This window comes from Nicotiana attenuata, unplaced genomic scaffold, assembly GCF_001879085.1.
Source record: "Nicotiana attenuata strain UT unplaced genomic scaffold, NIATTr2, whole genome shotgun sequence".
Classification (NCBI taxonomy): Eukaryota; Viridiplantae; Streptophyta; class Magnoliopsida; order Solanales; family Solanaceae; genus Nicotiana; species Nicotiana attenuata.
This window is the reverse complement of record NW_017670953.1, coordinates 157454-178467: the sequence shown is the minus strand read 5'-3', so window position 1 is coordinate 178467 and position 21014 is coordinate 157454. Positions and strand designations below refer to the sequence as shown.

Here is a 21014-nt window from a genome sequence, read left to right as displayed (position 1 = left end):
TTTCAACTTAGTTATTAGTACTTCGAAGTGGTGCATACTCTCCTGCAATTTTGTTATCACCGCGTAAGACTACTTCACCAAGTGGGTTGAAGCAATACCAATAGCCTTAAGATTGGAAAGTCGCTTGGGTTCAATGAAGGCTGCTGTTGAGGTTTTTACTCCAACTAGCGAGGAAATGCCTCATTTTGGTCCTGTAGAATGAATGTGGTAAAAGACAACAGGTTCAAGAACTTAGAGCAATGATATTTAGCTATTTATCCTTAAGAAAAAGCGTCCTCCTTAACGTCCCTTGTTATCTCGAGTGGAATTCTTCCTCTGTTGAGGCTTCTGCTAGTCATCTTTACCAGCGCAACCACACTTTTTTGTTCGTAACCAGGGAGAGATAGAATGGAGTTCTTTACGAAGTTCGAAACAAAGCAATAAAAAAAAGTTTCTCTATGGCCTAGGGCGCTTGAGAGAACCATGTCAAAGGAACTTGGCAAAATGACCCCGTAACTATTCACTACAGTCTCGGAACAGAACAATCTTATGTCATAAGAAAAGCTATTATCCAAATTGGTGTCAGATAAGCTCGATAGGTCACTCAATAGTCTTTGGCGGAGTATCCCCTGTTTTAGTGAACCCTGGACAAATAAATTACATTAAATCAATTGAACAGATGAAGTATACGTATTTAAATAAATATTCTAAAACAAAGCATGCTTAATTGCTCAATCCCCATTGGATTCCCCATTTTCTTTCTTCCTGTCCCAATTAAGCAGTACAATGCATGGCTATTCCAATGCCAAGTCAAAGAGGAATGAGGCAATAAAAATAGACTCATCAAACCCAATGCTAGTTTGAAACACAATTAATGTAGATATAAAGCATATATAGATCCTTATTTTTACTACGTTCCTCGGGCTAAATGAGTGAGGTGACAATTCAGAATCGTATGTGTAAAACTCAGTAAACCAGAAGCATCATTTCCAAAGCTAGAATTTACACCTCAATTGCTTTTTCTTTCAAAATAATTGACATATTTATAGTCTATGTTTTTTATACACATAGATGAGTTGGTCCACCGTTTATTCTAAATATATGTATTATTATCATTTGTTAGAATCTAAGTTCTTAGTCAAAACTTTCCCCATGTGCTCTTATTAGAAAATTCATAAGATTTTAAAGTACCTATAACTTTGGTTCTTGAAAAGCATCCAAACTTCCTACTAATCTAAAATACTACTCCTACTAAGTACTTAGGTTAACTCACCCAGTGTGAAATGTATACTTTGACCGAATGTTGATTGTTGTACCCTTTCTAGACGGCAATAAGCTCCCATTTAGCGTGTGATTAGTAGTTCTCGTTTAATATATGTATATAATTATGATTTATTAATGGGAAATTATCTTGATAGAAAAGTGCTTGTTTGAGCCAACTTTTTCTTTTAACAGAAAGACAAAACTTTTTTCTTCTTTGCTGAGTTTTTTTTTCGTTTCCAATTCAGTGTCCGGTACCTGTATTGGAGTCCGATTATATTTGGATTCGCGCCGTGTAAGGCTCTATTCGGGGGGAAGTGTTCCCTACCAATAATTTTTCTATGCACAGGGCTCAAACCCGAAACCTTTGGTTAACGGAAGATCAACGCCATCCGCTGCACCACATTCTTTGGTGGTTTTTTCTGCTGAGTTACAAAACTCAGGATTCCAAAACTTCAAACAAACGACACATAAAAATTAAAATTGAAAGAGTCAACAAGACCTTTTGTATAATGACATAAGAAATCGAGCAAAATTGGCCATTTAAATCAACACGGAGTGATTAGTCATATCGATGCTTGAATTAAAATTAAAAATCCATTTCGATCCTCGTTATTTCATAGAAAATAGGAGTTACTACAACAAAATATCTATAATATTTAATTATAAATTAAATTATTATTGATTAGAACTCATCAAATTAAAATCTAATTCCGCCACCAAATACACATTTGATAGTGGCAGTAGTAAAGATCCTTACAGAACGAAGAACCTGGTTAGGTGCAAACAACAAAAAGGGCATAATATTTTTTTTTTCTAAGGCATAGTATTGAATTGCTGAATTAAATTTTGTTTTTGTTTTTCTAAGCTAAAAAAGTACAATATTGGAGTACTATATAGTAATAAGAAGAAACGGTCCCCGCAGGACGGCAGGAAGGCACGGGGACTGAAGAAGTGCTACAAAAAGCTGCATTTTCGTGGCTTCTTTTCTTATAAAAACAATTTTTAATAATAAATAAAGAAAACTTATAAAAGACCCTGCCAATCTTTTTATCTCAGCTAAGTTGCAAACTCACAAAAGGACAATGCCAAACGTTCCATTAACTAATTATTTAATTCTCTAAATCACACCTTAATCTTCTTTTTAGTGTTTTTAATTATAATAATAAATCAAGCTTTATCATAACTAAAAGCTCATTATACATTTGGATCGTAGCATTTCTTGCTAGATTACAATGTATTCATCATATTGGGATCCTTAGATTCATGATTGGAAGGTGATTACTATTTTAGTTAGCATAAAGTAAGTACTTTACCCGCTTAATTTATGACTAATGTCAAGTTGCTAATAAGAATTTAAATTATTTTCAAATAATTTTTGTTTCATTTTTGTTCTCAATCCAAATATGCCTTCAAAGGAAAGAGAAGAGATTAGAATTGTCAATTACTCCTTCAATCTCTTCTTTATGAAACTATTACTATTTGAAAATTTGAACGGTATTTGCTTTGATTAAACTTTTTCAAGTATTTTTGATTGTTTATATTAGAAAATATTCTGATTTTTATTATTTCTTTTATACCATTTAACAAAAAAGAATGACGCTTTGATGTAAATGAAATATGAAACGATAGATCAAGATCGTTGTTTGAGTAGTTAAATAGTTTTTCTAATCATAAATTAGTTTTCGTGGATGTATGGGTCAGAATCCGACCCCACGATAATTAACGAAGCTAATCCCGTCTTAAGCTAATTCATGATTAATTAGTGGCATGACCACTCAGAATTAACGATATTCAACCCGCATCTGGTTCGATCAGCAAGGCCATGGCCTATCCGCCACCATGAAGGCGAAATCCCAACGTGGTCACGACCACTTATTGCCAGCTCACGAAGCTCACAGCTATAAATACCAAGAGAGGAAACCCTAGAAACGGGGGCTTCTTCTTCACCACTATTGAGAGAGAAAAAAGAGACAACGATACCCAAATTATGGGTAAGAGGAACACCATTGTAAGGCTCTGAACCTCTTCATGGAGAGGCAGACCAAACCAATATTATCAATAAAGGCTTCTAATGTTTCTCCCCCTAATCCTGAGTACTTATTTTCGTTTCCTTTATTTGGTCCAACGGATTATTACCGTTTGCTATGATTTTTCCGTGATTTATTTATATTGTTTTACACTCATAAGGTATGTAATAACTTTTGAGTCAAACAATTTGGCGCCGTCTGTGGGGATTTCCTAGCAAAATCGCGTAGTTCTTCCCTGGACCAAAAGAAAAGAAACGCCAAACTCGAAGGGGAACTCGAAGATCTCAAATCAAGGTCTAAGTCCTCTCTCTCTCTCCGATCTCAAATAGTGCAAACAAAAAGAAGAAGCCCCCCCCCCCTAAGGGAAGGTCTCTGTAAGGCATCTCCCACGTCCCTGATACGAGCTCCGGTCAGAAACCGGCACGGAGATATCTCGAGCCGAGAGTCGCCTCAAGACAGCCTATATACCCTGGTTGGGAAGACAACGGATAAGCCGCTCAAGGTCTCGAATCCAAAACGAGTTTCAGCACTCAATACCCACAATATGGGACTCAGGCCATGAGCCTTCGTCATCAAGATCGACAAAGCTCAACAACAGTTGAACTGGGACTCAGGCTACGCGCCTTCGCCATCAAAATCGACAGAGTTCAACAACAGTTGAACTGGGACTCAGGCTACGCGCCTTCGCCAGTCAACATTCGACTAAGTCAACAGTGACTGGACGTCAGGCTACGCGCCTTCGCCAGTAAGTTCAACTACGGTTGAACCATGACTCAGGCTATGCGCCTTCGTCATCAAAATTGACAAAGTTCAAATACGGTTGAACTATGACTCAGGCTACGCGCCTTCGCCATCAAAATCGACCAAGTTCAACAACAGTTGAACTGGGACTCAGGCTAAGCGCCTTCGTCATTAAATCTAGGCTATGCGCCTTCGCCAGTAAGTTCACTACGGTTGAACCAAGACTCAGGCTAAGCGCCTTCGTCATTAAATCTAGGCTATGCGCCTTCCCCAGTAAGTTCAACTACGGTTGAACCAAGACTCGGGCTAAGCGCCTTCGTCATTAAATCTAGGCTATGCGCCTTCGCCAATAAGTTCAACTACGATTGAACCAAGACTCAGGCTACGCGCCTTCGCCATCAAACCCAACGAGTCCGACCTCGCTTGAACCATAAGGCTAGACGTCTTCGTCATTAAATCTAGGCTATGCGCCTTCGCCAGTAAGTTCAACTACGGTTGAACCAAGACTCAGGCTAAGCGCCTTCGTCATTAAATCTAGGCTATGTGCCTTCTCCAGTAAGTTCAACTACGGTTGAACCAAGACTCAGGCTAAGCGCCTTCGTCATTAAATCTAGGCTATGCGCCTTCGCCAGTAAGTTCAACTACGGTTGAACCAAGACTCAGGATAAGCGCCTTCGTCATTAAATCAAGGCTATGCGCCCTCGCCAAGAAGTTCAACTACGGTCGAACCAAGACTCAGGCTACGCGCCTTCGCCATCAAACCCAACGAGTCCGACCTCGCTTGAACCATAAGGCTAGACGCCTTCGTCCTCAAATCGAACAAGTTCAACCACAGTTGAACCAGGACTCGGACTAAGCGCCTTCATCATTGAACTCAGCGAAACCCAACCTCTAACGAATCGAGGCACAGGTTAGGCGCCCAGGCCTTTCAAGTAAGTACTCCCAACTCAAACTAAGATTGGGGACACGTAAAGTCCGGCCCCGGTCAAACTACAAGGCCGCGTTTCTGTCATCACGGCCGACAGTTCGACCGCGCCCGAACTGGGACTATGGCTAAGTGCCGCTATCGCCAAGCAACGGCTCCGACTCGCTCACCCCGAGACGAATTAGAAGAGTCGTCAGCAATTAAAAACTAACATGCCTACCAGAGTCGAACTCGAAGGCAAATCACCCCTTCGAGCGCATGCCAAGAAAAATCTAAAGGGGAAAAAGAGGAGGTACAAAACAGATACAAAGCAAATAATAGAACAGAGATCTCATTTATCCACGAAATTAATTGCGGGTCATCCCCGCTTACACGCGGCCAAGACCGATCAATACAAGGAAAGAGAAAAAGAGAAGAAAAAATGCATAACATCTTTTTACTCGGCGCCATCTGCGCCACCATCTGCACCAGCGTCAGCCTCTGGTGTCGCCACGTCAAAACCACAGTCGGCACGGGCCTCACAAGCCTTTTGATGCGCCCCCTCAAAAGCAGCTTCGGTCACGATGTCGGCCTCCCACAAATTCTTATATACATCACGTTGGGCCTCGGCAAAGACCCAAAGTTCTCGAGCCTGGCTGGAAGAAGCGGCTTGATCCCGTAGGCGTTGATTCTCTTCTTCTAAGGCTGTGATCCGGTCCTCCATGACTTGGGCGTCCTGCTCAAAGACACCGATCCGCTCCTCGAGACTCGCTTCTCTAAAGGCCGCAGCATCCCTCTCCAATTCCCGTTGGGATTGTGCACGCGGATAGCTTCCTTCAACGCCCCAGCCCTCGACGAGGCATCCCTCACTTGAAGCTTCGATACCGCGACTTCACCCTCCAATGCAATCACTTTCCCGCTCCATGCCGCTGCGGCTTCCGCCGCCTTAGCCTGGCCCTGGCGCTCACGCTCAGCTGCAACCCTTCTCCCCGCCTCAAGCTCCTCATCCTTTCGCCGGAGCTGCTCCTCGAGAGCACTCGCTCTACCAAGTGCTTGCTGCATCTGTACCTCCCGTCTCGCCAGTTCCTCGACCAAGGTCCGACTACGGGGATCATTCCTCAAGCGCATGCGCATATCTCGACACCGATCACGGTAGAGGCGGTATTTCTCCAGCGCCCGCAAAAATATCCCCGAACGGACGTTGGCTCGAGGATGCTCTCCACCTCCAACAAATAAGACTGCAAAGCAAAGACAACGATTAAGATAAAGAACAAACTAAGGCAAAGAAGAAGCGAACCGACATTATATTACATACCCTCAATCCCATCACAGCCACTTTGTTCATTAGTCCGACATCCGTGACGCCCCTCAATGACGCGTTTTCGGCCTCTGAGCACAGCAGCTCAAACTGCGGGACCAAGCTACTCCCCTAGAGCAATAAGTTCAACTCCGTGGGAACCTCAATGAAGCGAGATCGCCCCTCTGCGCGCACCGCTGAATTGGTGAAGCCTTCCTGGAACATACGGACGTCGTCGGGGTCCAAGTCGGATTCAGACTCGTACTCACCCTCTACAACATCTCTTCCTCCTTCAGCCGCCGGCGAGGTGGAATCTCCCGCTGCAGCCGCCAAAGGAGTGCTTAACTCACCAACATTACCAGCCGCTGAGGAACTACCTCACGTCTCAGCGACTGGAACCACCGACTGAGTCGCCGAAGCGACCGCATCCTCATGGCCTAAGCCAGCCAGGGCAACCCCCAATGACTGTTCACCCTCAAGAGCAGGCGCCGCGACCGCACCCCTCTCCGCATCCGTCGGAGGGGAGTCCAGATTGATTACCACAGGAGGAGCCGGCGTGTACACAACCGTACGCCTTATCAAGGGTCTCTCCTACTCCCCGTCTGATGATGATTCCGCCCTAGGGCGCACAACCCACGATGGCCCCTCGTCCCGAAGCGCGGCCCGTGCTGGAGAAGGAACCGCTGATGATTCAACTGATGCCGCCCTCGGTATTGAGCGCGACACAGGCGCCGCAGTAAGTCGAGCGACTGCACCCGGCCGACGGAAGGCCAACTGAGGGGCCCTGACGCGGCGTGCCCTCCCTGATCACAGAAAAACAAAGTTGAGGAATGGTGTCGAAACAAAGCGGAACTAAAGAAGAAGTCAATTTTTCTTACCTGTCACAGGTCTACGGCCATGCCTCTCCCAGAAAGACGCCCATGTGCGTATCCCCACCGTATGGGGGAGCACGGCCTCGACCTATCCGCGAGTCCCAGCTAACGGAGCCGGCGGAGATTTTTCGGCTACAAAATTGACACGAGTTAACGCTTACGAGCACAAGACGTAAGGAGGGGTAGAAAAAAGAATTCGACGACAAAAGAACTTACGTGCATGATTCCAAGCCTCTGGGAACCCAGCAGAGCACGCCACTAAATGTTCAGTCCTGATGTAGAAGAAGTGCTCAAAAGGGTGAGGATCGACCTCGTCATCCAGTTTTGCAGTCAGGACCCTCGACCCACGAGGGCACGCTTGAATCATGGTACCGCGAACCCTCTGGGGAGCGTAGAGACTAAATGACCTCCCTACCGGCCAGTTCTGCATATTTGATAAACATAGCTAGCAATTTGTAAAGAGAAGGAGCAAGCTGACCCGGGCACAGGCCGTAATAACGACAGAAATCAACCACCAGCATTGGGAGCGGGAGCTTAAACCCCAACTTGAAGGGGTAGGCGTAAAAGACGCAGTATCCCCTACGGTCGGTGTGGACCCTCTCCTCGCTTCTAGCGAGAATGACGTCAGCATAGCTGGGGATGACCCCCTGTCCCCATAGTAGGGACATCCCAATCTCCCCCATTAATGGGGCTTCATCCACCTGATCCTCCCCACCATCGGCGGTGAAATCAGTCATCGGACCTCCGGACAGAGGTACAATCTCGTAAACCGACGGAGCTTCACCGGTCTCCACCAGTTCTGCATCGCCCATTACCGGAAATGGTCCCTCGGTCACCGGTAAGTTAACCGGAAGATCCGTCGGAAGAACATTTTGGGAAGAAATGCCTGCCATTGTTGATACAATAACGAGAAAGAAACAAGGTTCGGGGGTCGAAGACGAAAGTGAAACAGCAGTAAGAAAAGCTTCTTCAGAATCTCTCTCAGACAAGCAATAAGAATATGAAAAATGAATGCCTCAACCTTTATTTATAGGCAAAGCAAGTGGCCTTCATGCACCCCAACAACCACCATTAACTACATGACCAACGCACACCGGTTCGATTCCATAGGAATGTGCGTCATTATGACAGGCTCCATAAAGCAGCCTTGCAATCACCCATCGACGTCTCGCCCTCGAAATGGTTATAACGACCTATGAATGCCGAGGAGATGCTCCTTGCGCCCTAGAAATTTTTTGACATCGCCAAGCACGTATCAAGAGTGCCCTCACTCCCCTCGGCCACACAACATACGACCCGTCCGCCATGGTCGACGGGTATGCACCCAAAACAAACGTAAGGATCAGAGCACAATGAAGCTCGACCTCACTCGAAGTAAGTTAAAAGGTCAAGCGCCTTCGCCTAGGAGGAGAGATCGACCTCGATCGAACAATGACTTGATAGCACAATAACAGGATACTAATACTCTACAAGGCTAAGGGCCATCGCCAAAGAGAATTCGGCCTCGACCGAAGCAACAGTCGACCTCCCCATCCGAGTTTCTCAAACTACAATCAATGGAATCCACTCATCGAGCTCGGCCAAGGCCCGACCTCAATAAGCGGAGGGACTAACTGTATGGGTCAGAATCCAACCCCACGATAATTAACGAAGCTAATCCCGTCTTAAGCTAATTCATGATTAATTAGTGGCACGACCACTCAGAATTAACGATATTCAACCCGCATCTGGTTCGATCAGCAAGGCCATGGCCTATCCGCCACCATGAAGGTGAAATCCCAACGTGGTCACGGCCACTTATTGCCAGCTCACGAAGCTCACAACTATAAATACCAAGAGAGGAAACCCTAGAAACGGGGGCTTCTTCTTCACCACTATTGAGAGAGAAAAAAGAGACAACGATACCCAAATTATGGGCAAGAGGAACACCATTGTAAGGCTCTGAACCTCTTCATGGAGAGGCAGACCAAACCAATATTATCAATAAAGGCTTGTAATGTTTCTCCCCCTAATCCTGAGTACTTATTTTCGTTTCCTTCATTTGGTCCAACGGATTATTACGGTTTGCTATGATTTTCCCGTGATTTATTTATATTGTTTTACACTCATAAGGTATGTAATAACTTTTGAGTCAAACAGTGGAACTTCATATTTTGAATTTCACAATTTATTTTGTGACATATGTTTAATTTTCAAGTATAATAACTTCGTTCAGCCCGAGAAACCAATAATTGAATCAAAATATTACTCCCTTAGTCTCATATTATTTGTGATGATTTTTTTGTACGCACCCCTTAAGAAAAATTAATTAGGATGAGATTTTGACTACTTTTTTCTTATTAATGTTTTAATATTTATTTTTTTAATTGGTATTTGAATAAAGTTATCCATAATTGAGGTGTTTGTAATCTTTAAAGATAATTATTACTATGGATAAAAAAGAAAGAAAATAATTAATTTTGTCTTGAACTTCTAAAGCTCCCTCCGTCTCATATTATTTGTGATGATTTCTTGTACGTGCCCCTTAAGAAAAATTAATTAGGATGAGATTTTGACTACTTTTCCCTTTTTAATGTCATACTTTTTTATTGGTATGAATAAAGTTATCTATAATTGAGGTGTTTGTAATCTTTAAAGATAATTATTACTCCCCCGGTCCAAAATAAGTAATTTTTTGGCCTTTTTCTTGTGGTCCAAAATAAGTAATTTTTTCCAGATTTCAAGAATGAATTAATTATTTTTTTCCTACATTGTCCTTGGAGTAAATTGTGTTGGAATATGCGTTAGGAGTGTTTATGTGAGATAGTAAAGGTTAATATGGTCAATTCCATTGCTAATTAATGCTAAAAGGTGGATTTCTTAATCTGTGTGAAAACATCCAAAAAATCACTTATTTTTGACCGGAGGAAGTGCTAAGGATAAAAAGAAAGAAAATAATTAATTTTATCTTGAATTTCTAAAGTGATAAATAATTTAAAACACAACTATTTTTAATAAGCACGAATGATAATACGAGGCCGTGGGGGAGTATATTTCAAATCTCATTATTGTTTTCTGAGATGTAGTAATGAGGAGATAAAAATGATATTGTAATTGTAATAAAATATAAATAAAATAAAGTTGAAAGGGAGAATGATTGACCAGTAACTTTACTATCCCTTGAGGGATTCGAGGCCGTAGATTGACTAATCTCCACCCTCACGTGCGACTCTTCTTTGACGATAAGATTAGATTATCAATTAATTGTCCTACGTATATTTTATTAATACTAGTAGTAATAATTAATACTCTGTAGTAAGTAATTTATTTATATTTATTAGTCGTAGAAGTCTCTACAGTTCATCTTGACACCTGTGGCACCTCCTTAATTAACTTTTCTCTTCTCCTTTAATTATTGCCGACTGTTGCACTGGCCAATCAAAGTTTTTTTCTTTTATTTTTCTTGAAAAATTAATAACGGAATCCTTTATGATTTTTTCTTTGCTTTAATGATGATACTGCAACTTTAATCAAAAGGGATTTGACTAAAAGTGCAGCTATATGCTAGCATCAATAATTTTTTATGGTTGTAAATTCGTATCCAAGAAAATCACAACTTTTTATTAATAAATAAATGCCACATTAATTATTTAGTTTTCAATAAATTTTTCTCCAAATATTTCTAGTGATTGACATTTTTATATATTTTGATGGACAAAATATATAATATCACGTGAAAGCTTATAATACAGACTAATTTTTGTTATAGAGTTAAAGTGAAAAAGGGAAGAATAAGGAACCATTTGGATTTATAGTGTTAGGTTATTGGATTCAAACCAAAAATTGGGACAAGGGAGGATGTATTATTTGGAGGGAAAATAATACTGTACGGTACTTTCAAAATAATAGTAGAAAAATATATTACTTTCTCTAGTCATTTTTACTTGGCATGTATACTAAAAATACATGTTCACTTTTACTTGACACTTTACGCATATCAAGAGAAGACAACAAATTTTTTCTTGTTTTACCACAGTATTTATTACCATTTTAAATCAATTTCTCAAATACAATAAAATATGCATCAATTAACATAGGTAACATGGTAAATTATGTACTTTATTTATTACTATTTTCTAAAGGGCGTGAAAAGTCAAAACGTGCCAAATAAAAGTGACCAGAGGGAGTATATATATATATATATATACACATACATTCTGTATGTTATATACAAAAATTATATAAATTTTATATTTTTTCGACTGTCGAATGTAAATAGTTTTTAAAGCGGGCGAAAACTAATAATGGGCCTAATCGGGAACATTATCAGGTCACCTTTATTTATTATACGCTTATAACAGATCATCTGTTTTATTTTTAATATCACAAATCTCAAATATTATGAAAGAATACCTGTGGATATTTTTTTAATAATATGATAGTGTAAATATTATACTATGTAGTGTATATAAGTTAAACTCATTATTTATGATTAAGGAATATTATTAACTCATTATTACTACATTTGACTTGAACTATATACATATATAGACACATAAAATATACAATTTGCTATGTGTGGATCAACTGTAAAACAAAGAAGTTGGGGTTAAAGTTCGTTAAGATTCTAAACGATATATAATTAAAAATGCAATTAAAAAATTAATCACAATCAGTGACAAAGATGTAATCCACTCTATGCGTCTTAAATGATTCCCTAATCCCTACCATCCTCTATTATAAAATTCCCACTTCCTTCTCTTCCTTTTTCCACACTAATCTAATCCATTACACTATTACACCATTTCTTCGCTGCCGGCCATAGCCACAATCTCCATAACTTTTTTCGCTCTGTGTACTGAATTTTTTGAGTAGTCGCTAAAGCAGAGAAAAATCGCAGGCCTAGTCTCTAATAGTGTTACCTTTTTGGGGGTTCTGAATCACTGCTAAAGTTCTAGGGTGGATATACTGCTACGGCTATCGCATCAACAACAGTCAACAACTACTGTTTTTTTGTTTTTGTTTTGTCAATTTATGGTTTATGGACCACTAGTACTGCAAAAAGTTGGTTTCTGTGAAAGCAATTTCTGGAAAGGAAAATCAAGTATAGTAGTAGTAGTACTACTACTTACTACTTTGCTGCTTCTAGTAATTACCACTGTATATCACAGAGAGAGCGTGAAAATTATTCAGTCGCTAAAGAAGAAGAAAAATGCTTGAAACGGTTAAGTACCTGCTTGGCTCCGCCGGCCCTAGCGGTTTCGGTTCCAAATCCACCGCTGAAATTGTCACCGAACAATCTCCTGATCTTCGCTCCGTCACCGCTATTATCACTGGTAAGATATTAATCAGTACTTTTCGAAATTCAATCATTTCATACGAAAAAATTGATTATATCATCATGTGATTTCTGCAGGTGCTACGTCAGGAATTGGAGCGGAAACAGCGAGAGTGCTGGCCAAACGCGGTGCTAAGCTGATTTTACCGGCTCGTAGTTTAAAAGTAGCTGAAGAAACCAAAGCTCGTATTCTCTCCGAATCGCCGGACGCGGAGGTTATCGTTATGGCTCTCGATCTTAGCTCTCTCAGTTCCGTAAGGAAGTTCGTCACCGAATTTGAGAGTCTGAATTTTCCTCTCAATCTTCTCATGTAAGTACTACTTCATTCAGCTTAGCTTTTTTCGATCAACTATATATATTGATTATTAGTTTTAATTTTTAAACTTATTTTTAGGTTCACCTTTTATCTGTTTGATTGCAGAAACAACGCCGGAAAATTCGCTCACCAGCACGCCATTTCTGAGGACGGAATTGAGATGACTTTTGCTACTAATCACCTAGGTAAAATTATTAGATAAATTAAACCGTTTTCTTTTTGATTTACATGCATGTGATGAATTTTTTAAAACCGATTATATTATTTTCTATTTCTTTTTTGTTTAATTTGTGTGCGCATAATTACAGGCCATTTTCTTTTGACGAAGCTGTTACTGAAGAAGATGATTGAGACGGCTAACGAAACCGGCGTTCAAGGAAGGATAGTGAATGTGTCGTCAAGCATACACGGCTGGTTTTCCGGCGACTCGATTCAGTATCTTCGACTGATCACTAAAGACAAAAGGTGAATTTTACTCGTATCTCTGTTGCTATCACTTTTGAAAAACAAGCTAAGGAAAAGTACATTACATTACTTTCATAGGACTTTGTACTGAATTAAATGCATTGTTGGTACAAGACAATATAGGATTTTTAGTACTCCCTCGGATCCAAAATAAGTGATTTTTTGTGGTCCAAAATAAGTAATTTTTTCAGATTTTAAGGATGAATTAATTATTTTTTTCTTACATTGTCCTTGGAGTAAATAATGCTGGAATATGTGTTAGAAGTGTTTATGTGAGATAGTAAAGGTTAACACGGTCAATTTCATTGCTAATTAATGCTAAAAGGTGAATTTCTTAATCTATGTGAAAACATCTAAAAAATCACTTATTTTGGACCGAAGTAAGTATCACGCATTCACTATTTTTTCGAAAACGAAATCGCATTTTATGTCTTTATAAGTGTTAAATTATAGTCCAATTAAAAGGACATCAACTCAAGGAAGTGTGATATAGATAGCTTCCATTGTCGATACCACATATATTTAATAGAATAGTTGAAATGCACAGAAGTTGATTTGAATACTAATGTTAAACATAAAAGAGTAAGACTTAATTTATAGCGAAACATTATCGCATCCATGATAATTAGAAAAATTACTATATAGTCTTATATATTTTGTGCACGAAATTTTAAACATACATAATTTGTGTTAACAAGTTTGACTTTATTAAGAAAGAGAGTACTTTGTCTTGGTCTATGACAGTGAATACGATGCGACACGTGCATATGCTCTCTCGAAACTGGCTAATGTTTTGCACACCAAGGAGCTGGCTCAGATATTGAAAGTAAGTCCAAGATTTTCTCTCCTTATTTTTTTTTATTATTTATTGCTTTAGGAAAAGCGAAATTTGTTGGCTTGCTTCTGATTCTTTTGGAAGATTGAATTATTGTTGTGTTCAGATACAAGAAATTAATATTAGGTGTACTTTTTGTCCTGTAAATGTTGCAGAAAATGGGGGCAAATGTGACAGTCAATTGTGTTCATCCTGGGATTGTTAGAACTAGACTAACTAGAGAACGCGAAGGCCTTGTCACTGGTATGTTAAATACTCCCCTACTTTTCTTTTTACACCAACCATGAAATATAATTATACTACTCAGTAAAATTGCCTCGTTTATTTCATAATTTTTTATAACAGTGGTGTACGAACTAGTCCTCCGCACTTTTGATTACGTTATTAGATATCTGATATCTCCTACTAGTACAAATATTGGTCAATTTTGTCTACCAAAGATCAGACAAATAGGAAAAGATCATCTAGCATTCTTTTGTTTTTTGTTAGAATTTGAACCGCGGTCTTTTATTGTTTTATCAATTGCATAGATGGCTAAGCTACATCCTTGGATTCTAGTTCTAATAAAAAATTTTAACCTTCCTTTTGCATATCGTCAGTAGTCATTTGTTTAGAAAAAAATAATTTTGAAAAATCAAGGTGAAATATTTTACAAAACTAAATACAACTTAAATTTAATTAGTTTTCACAAAAAATAAGCCAGATTCTATTTAAACTAATTTCTCCAAAAAATCCTAGTATGTACCTTTTTTATTTCACATGATTTTTTTCGACAGTCTGGTTTTCAGTAACTAATCTGAAACTAAATCAAATGTCACCTAAGTATTTGAATAGGGAATAGGGTTGAAATAGTTGTGTTTCATAAGACAAAACAATTCTTTTACAGTTACTCTTACAAAAATAGAGGATGTTTCGATTTCATAAAACTAACCCCATTGCTCATGATATTTTTTTTTAAAATGCAGATCTGGTGTTCTTTTTGACTTCAAAACTTTTAAAGACTATTCCCCAGGTAATTTTTCTCCTATTCGATCTCTCCTCCTATATCCTTTAGAGTAGGCATTTGGCATGGTTTGGTTGAGATTTGAAAAAAAAAGTATTTAAAGTTATGAAAAGGGATATTTGGAAGTTGATAAGTAGTATTTTGCTCCAGTATTAATGATCGGATTAAATTGTAGAAAATAAAATATTGTCAAATTCATTGAATAAATAAAGTATTTTTACTTATGTACTGTTCGATATCTCCTTGATTCAGGCAGCTGCGACAACTTGCTATGTGGCAACTCATCCAAGACTTGCAAATGTGAGTGGAAAATATTTTGCAGACTGTAATGAAGTTTCTTCGTCAAAATTGGGTTCCAATTTAACAGAAGCAGCACGCATATGGTCAGCTTCTGAGATTATGGTTGCTAAAAATTCAAATGCACATTTAGATCCATTGGAGACCTTGCTCTGATTCTCACAAAAAAAGAAAAAAAAAATCGGCGAAGGACATAGTATTGTAGTAGTATTTTTGGAATTATAAGAGACTAGTGAGTTCTTGTATAAAGAAAAAGTTTTTTGCGATAATATAGTAGGATATATATATACACACAAATCTAGGAGTATGTTCGTATAGTAATTAAGCTAGATAATTTAATATGTACATTGGTTTATTTTCTTCGTATATGTAAGTTTGTGAAGTTTAATTTGAAGCTTACCAATAGTAAAACTTCTGATTGGCAGTTTATTTTACATGTAATTGACGAATAAATTTGTTATACTAATATGTGTGGAAATGTGGTAAACTAGTTGCAGCAGTTATGCAATTAATGATTAGCTATAAAATAGCTCAATTTGCAAAAATTTCAAAAGAAAATGATTTTCTAAATTGGTTAAGAGTATGGAAATTTTTTAAAGAAATTAAGATGGAATCAATAACATGGGGTTCGTTCGTTTCCATGTGGATGTTAATATAATTTCTGGGGAATCTTTGAGGGGTCAATGAGGGACCTACTAACATGTATCAGGTGAAAGGCAAGCGTGTGTAGAAGCTGAAAAATAATCATATTGAAGGACAGTCATATCAGAGAAAAAAAAAATTAAGTGATGATGTTATATTATTATTTGTGTGTCAATTGCAATTTTACGAGCATCAATTGAGGTTTCTAACCACCAAAAATTTTGGTGGAACGGATAAGATTCTTTTGTTTTAATTAGAGGTGTTATGAATTCGAGTTTTGGAAAAAAAAATATATTGATAGAAAACGCTTCCTCTTCAATAGAATTCATGCAATGCAAATTTTAATTAGTCGAGGCGTTAACGCAAATATTGAAACGGGTAAGAAACAAAGAAAAAGGTCTTTGAAAGGCCAAATATGAGCCAAATTCAACTAAGAGACAATACTTATCAATCAAGGTCTCTAAAAGGCAAAATTAAGCCACATTCATATAAAGGCAATCATGCAGTTTGGTTCTAATGGAACCAAGTGATCCAATATGTCAAGAACCATTGAACCACAAATGCGCTGATGCCGTGGAGTTTGTCCATTAGCAGATTATAAAGAGGAAAATAAACTCTTCCTCTTCAACAAAGTCAAAAGAGTATTTGGGCAATGCCCAGAGAAAAAGAAGTTGAAATCAATGTTTAATACTCCCTCCGGTCCACGATAAGTGATTTTTTGTCCTATTTTTTGTAGTCCAAAATAAGTGATATTTCCAGTTTTCAAGAATGAATTAATTATTTTTTTCCTACATTACCCTTGGAGTAAATAGTGTTGGAGTATTTATGTGAAGAGATAGTAAAAGTTAATATGATTAATTTCTTTACTAAAAAAATAAATTTCTTAATCTGTGTGAAACAACAAAAAAAACTTATGGAGTAATACACAGTTGTCAGAGACTCAGGAAGAGAAAGAAAGCATATTGAGTTCAACAACTTTGATGGCACATTGATCTGCCAAACTATAGTAATCCTTCTTGTAGTAAAAGAAGTTATTTTTCACTTGGTGTTTAGTTGGTGAGTGAATTTGATTCCAAAAAAGATATAAAGTTCAATAATAATATTAACATATTTGATAGTGTTTTTTGAGTATTAAAAATTAATGATAGTATCTAAGAGTTAGTCATAGTAAGTATATGAAATTAAAATAAGATAATTATAAACTCAAGCCATAAGTGAGGAAAATCAGTTTTCTAGTATAAAAAAATTTAAAATCACACATGTAGGTATGACTTCCCTCATAAAAAATGAAATCGCAGGCATAAAAAGATGATGTATCAAATGAAAGTAATGTAAAAACGAAAGTATTTCTTGTGCTAGTAAAATGAGTCGAGATACATTTAAACTGTCTCGAACACCATAGTTATCAGAAAAAACCAAATCAATTCTTATTGGTTGATGAGCTAGGCCCTATTCAAGAATGGACATTTTGAAATGGTGGACCTTAGTTTACAACCCTTTAACCTAACAAATTGAGAGCAACCTCATCTTCTGAAATAAAAACCAGCTTCTCCTCCACTTAAACTGCTTTCCAACATCAAATTTTGCCCCCATATATGCATAATGATATTTAGATTCCACCACCATCTATTGTCTTCAAATTTGTATGGTAGATCATATTGCACCTATCTACTTAATTTTTTTAAATTGGAAAAAAGGTAAATTTTGTTTGATTTGATGTTCTTTTCGAGGTGGAATTGCTGTTTCCATTATTAAGAACCTATAAGTGGATCTTGTGTGTGATTTTTCTTAAGAAACTCTATTTGCCCTATTTACTGGAAATTGGAAATTGGAAATTGTTTAGTTAAAAGTTGAAAATATGTTATGAGTCAAAGAGATTAGAGTCACTCTAGTAGTTATAATTTGATGGTTCTAATCTCACCAATTTTCTTAAGATTTGTTGTGGTTTGAATGGAAATAATATGCTTAATTTTCTGTTCAAGTTTATTGAAAGTTGAGGCGGATTCAGGATTCGATGGTCACGGGGCACCATGACGTTCAATTAAATTTACCCTTGTTCATAAAGATTGATATGGGGGGCCTATGCTAATATTTGACTATTTTTGAAAGATAGTCATGACGTTCAAAAATGATCACGGGGCACCATGACGTTCAAGTATACATGGAATTTTTACCGAAGTTTTCGGATGCCCGTGACCCCTCATTCTATAAGATGTGTCCGCCTCTGTTTGAAATACATATCCCTTCTTAATTCCCATTCCTTATGCGTCCTCCGATCAAATTTCCTGTCCCGATCCTGAAAAGAAAAATGAAAAAAGAAAATTGTGAGTGAAATAACAAATATAGTCTTTAACTAAGAAGTGAAATTCATATTTCAAAACTGCTATGGCTTATAGCATAGTGATATCAGTGGGAGTCTCGATTAGCATTACTCGCTTTCCCCTACCCCTTCTCCAATCCACTATGTAATAATAATAAAAAAGAATTTCTTTTTCAAGAAATAAAAAGGGATTGTTACATAACTAGCCGGTCATATTCAATATTTACATTTTTTAGCGGGTATACATAGATTATACTTATTTATACATATATTATATGAATTATACATATATCAAATATTTACCGGCTATATTTAGTTTAAGAGATTAGATGGACGACTGTTTGACTTAATTCTTCAAATAAAAACTACACGCTTTGAAATGGGCTCTCCTAGTGTACTTCTAATGGGCCTGTATGGAATGTGCTTTATCTTGGGCTTTTTTTAATGGAGCAAGATTACATTTTGGGCATTTGCATATATACTCATTTTTGGGGCCACTATTGAATTTATATCCACATTGCACAAAACTTTGCAAAGTGTACCGCTTGAATCTGAAATAGCTCAATCTCTTAGTGCAACTTCAGAAATCAAATATGAAATTCTCCTATTTTTCAACTGCAACTTCAGAAATTTGAATATTAAGTAGTTCAATTTTTCAGTACAACTTCAAACACATGTTATTCTATCTTTGAATTGCAACTTCAGAAATTCAAATTTTAAGCAGTTCAATTTTTCAGTACGACTTCAAACAACTTCAGATTCAAAATTTGAAATCTTAAGTAGTTCAATTTTTCTCGGCAACTTCAGATTCAAAGTTAGATTCAAAATCCGAAGTTTTGAAACATAAACTTGTTCTTCGAATTTTAACAATCCAACATACGATTCAACACCCAAATCTACTCCAAATAAGCTCAAATTTGAAACATAACTTGCAAATATTATAAAGAATAAATCTCAATCATCAAATTGTTAAAATAACAACAAATTTAACAAACTCATTTGCAACTAAGAAGAAGAAGAAATCCTAAACACAAAGAAGAAGAAAGCAATAGTGAAGAAGAAGAGAAAAATGTATGTATCTGAAGTTACTAAAAAAAATGGGTATTAGTTAAACATTTTTTAAAAGGTGGGCACAAATTCAACTGGTAGCGCAAAATTGGGCGCCACATAAAAATTTTTACTCAAATTTTCGTAAGTTGTCTCTTATTAGTGTTTAGTAAATATTTTATTTTTATTTCTCTTGAAACTGATGGATTTTTGATAATATAAAGATTCCTTTTGAGCTAACTGAAATTCGTATGAGAAAATATTAAACCATGGTCTAAAATTTCTTTTTTATAAGTAAATATTCAGTTCTATACTATAATATAGGTTGGCAAATTAAATAATTTTTTTTAAAGTCATTTTCATATAAAATATTCCTCAACATATGTTTCTTTTAAAAATATAAAGTGGTGGACTGGTTATGAGGGTATTTCTGTAAGCAAACAATTTCTTTAAAAATTGTGCAATGCTTTAATACATCAAACCAAACAATGGATAAGAAATATGTTAGCATAACTTATGCAAGCATAATTAATACCATCATTACTAATACACCCTATTCAACATTGTTCTTATGCACCCTACGAAACGATCCCTAATTGCCTCCTAATTGCCTTATATCACGTGGAAAGAAGGGGATAGTAGATACTTTAGTGGAGCTCAAAAAATAGAATATGTTCTAGTTTCAAACAATTAAAAGTGTTTTCTGGTCAAACAATTAAAAATATTTAAAAGAGTTATAATCAAAGAAAATATTGTCTGATTTGCAAATAATAATAGTTAGAAGAAATTGAAGGAGTAATTGACAATTCTAATATATTTTCTCTCCTTTGAAATTAAATCTTTGTTGGTACTTTTAATATGATTTAATATGCTCAAACAAGATAGATCACAATACGATATGTCTGGTATTTTTTAATATTGATAGCGAAATAAAATGTACTCACTAAAATCAAGGTTGGATGTCACAAGTATAAAAAAATTTAGGTTATTGCAACGACCCGGCCGTCGTTTTGAGAGTTATTGCACCGATCTCCTATTAACTGCTTTTCCCATACCTATTTATGCTATTGTGACTTGCCGGGAGGTTTTATTTTAGTTTTTGGAGTATTTTTGGGGACACTTAGTCCCTAAACGGAGGCTTAAGTATTAGAATTTGGATCGTAGTCGGAACTGTGTGAAGACGACTCCGGAATGGAGTTCCGTCAATTTTGTTAGCTCCGTTGGGTGATTTTGGGCTTAGGGGCGTGTCCGGATTGTGTTTTGGAGATCCGTAGCTCATTTAGGCTTGAAATGGCGAAAGTCAAATTTTTGGAGATTTGGACCGGTAGTGGAATTTTTACTATCGAGGTCAGAATCCGATTCCGAAAGTTGGAGTAGGTCTGCAATGTTGAATATGACTTGTGTGAAAAATTTGAGATCATTCAGACATGTTTTAATAGGTTTAGGCATCAGTTGTAGAATTTTGAAGTTTCAAGTTCTTTAAGTTTGAATTGGAGGGTGATTCGTGATTTTAGCGTTGTTTGATGTGATTTGAGGGCTCGACTAAGTTTTCATGGTTTTTAAGGATTTGTTGGTATGTTTTGTTGAGGTCTTGGGGGCCTTGGGTGAGTTTCGGATGCTTAACGGATCATTTTTGGACTTTGGGAGTTGGTAGATTTTCTGTTTTTTTTGTTGCAGACATTTTCTTCA

General features: G+C 37.3%; 1 protein-coding gene across 1 annotated transcript; it reads left to right on the top strand.

Annotated features, from left to right (window-relative positions):
• The first annotated feature begins 11792 nt into the window (after window positions 1-11792).
• LOC109244763 (short-chain dehydrogenase TIC 32, chloroplastic-like) lies at window positions 11793-15776 on the top strand. Its single transcript, XM_019411902.1, has 8 exons — window positions 11793-12398; window positions 12479-12710; window positions 12822-12901; window positions 13025-13181; window positions 13926-14007; window positions 14172-14259; window positions 14982-15028; window positions 15272-15776. The coding sequence occupies exons 1-8, from the start codon at window positions 12275-12277 to the stop codon at window positions 15470-15472; spliced, it is 1011 nt and encodes a 336-aa protein (XP_019267447.1). The 5' UTR covers window positions 11793-12274; the 3' UTR covers window positions 15473-15776.
• Window positions 15777-21014: the final 5238 nt, after the last annotated feature.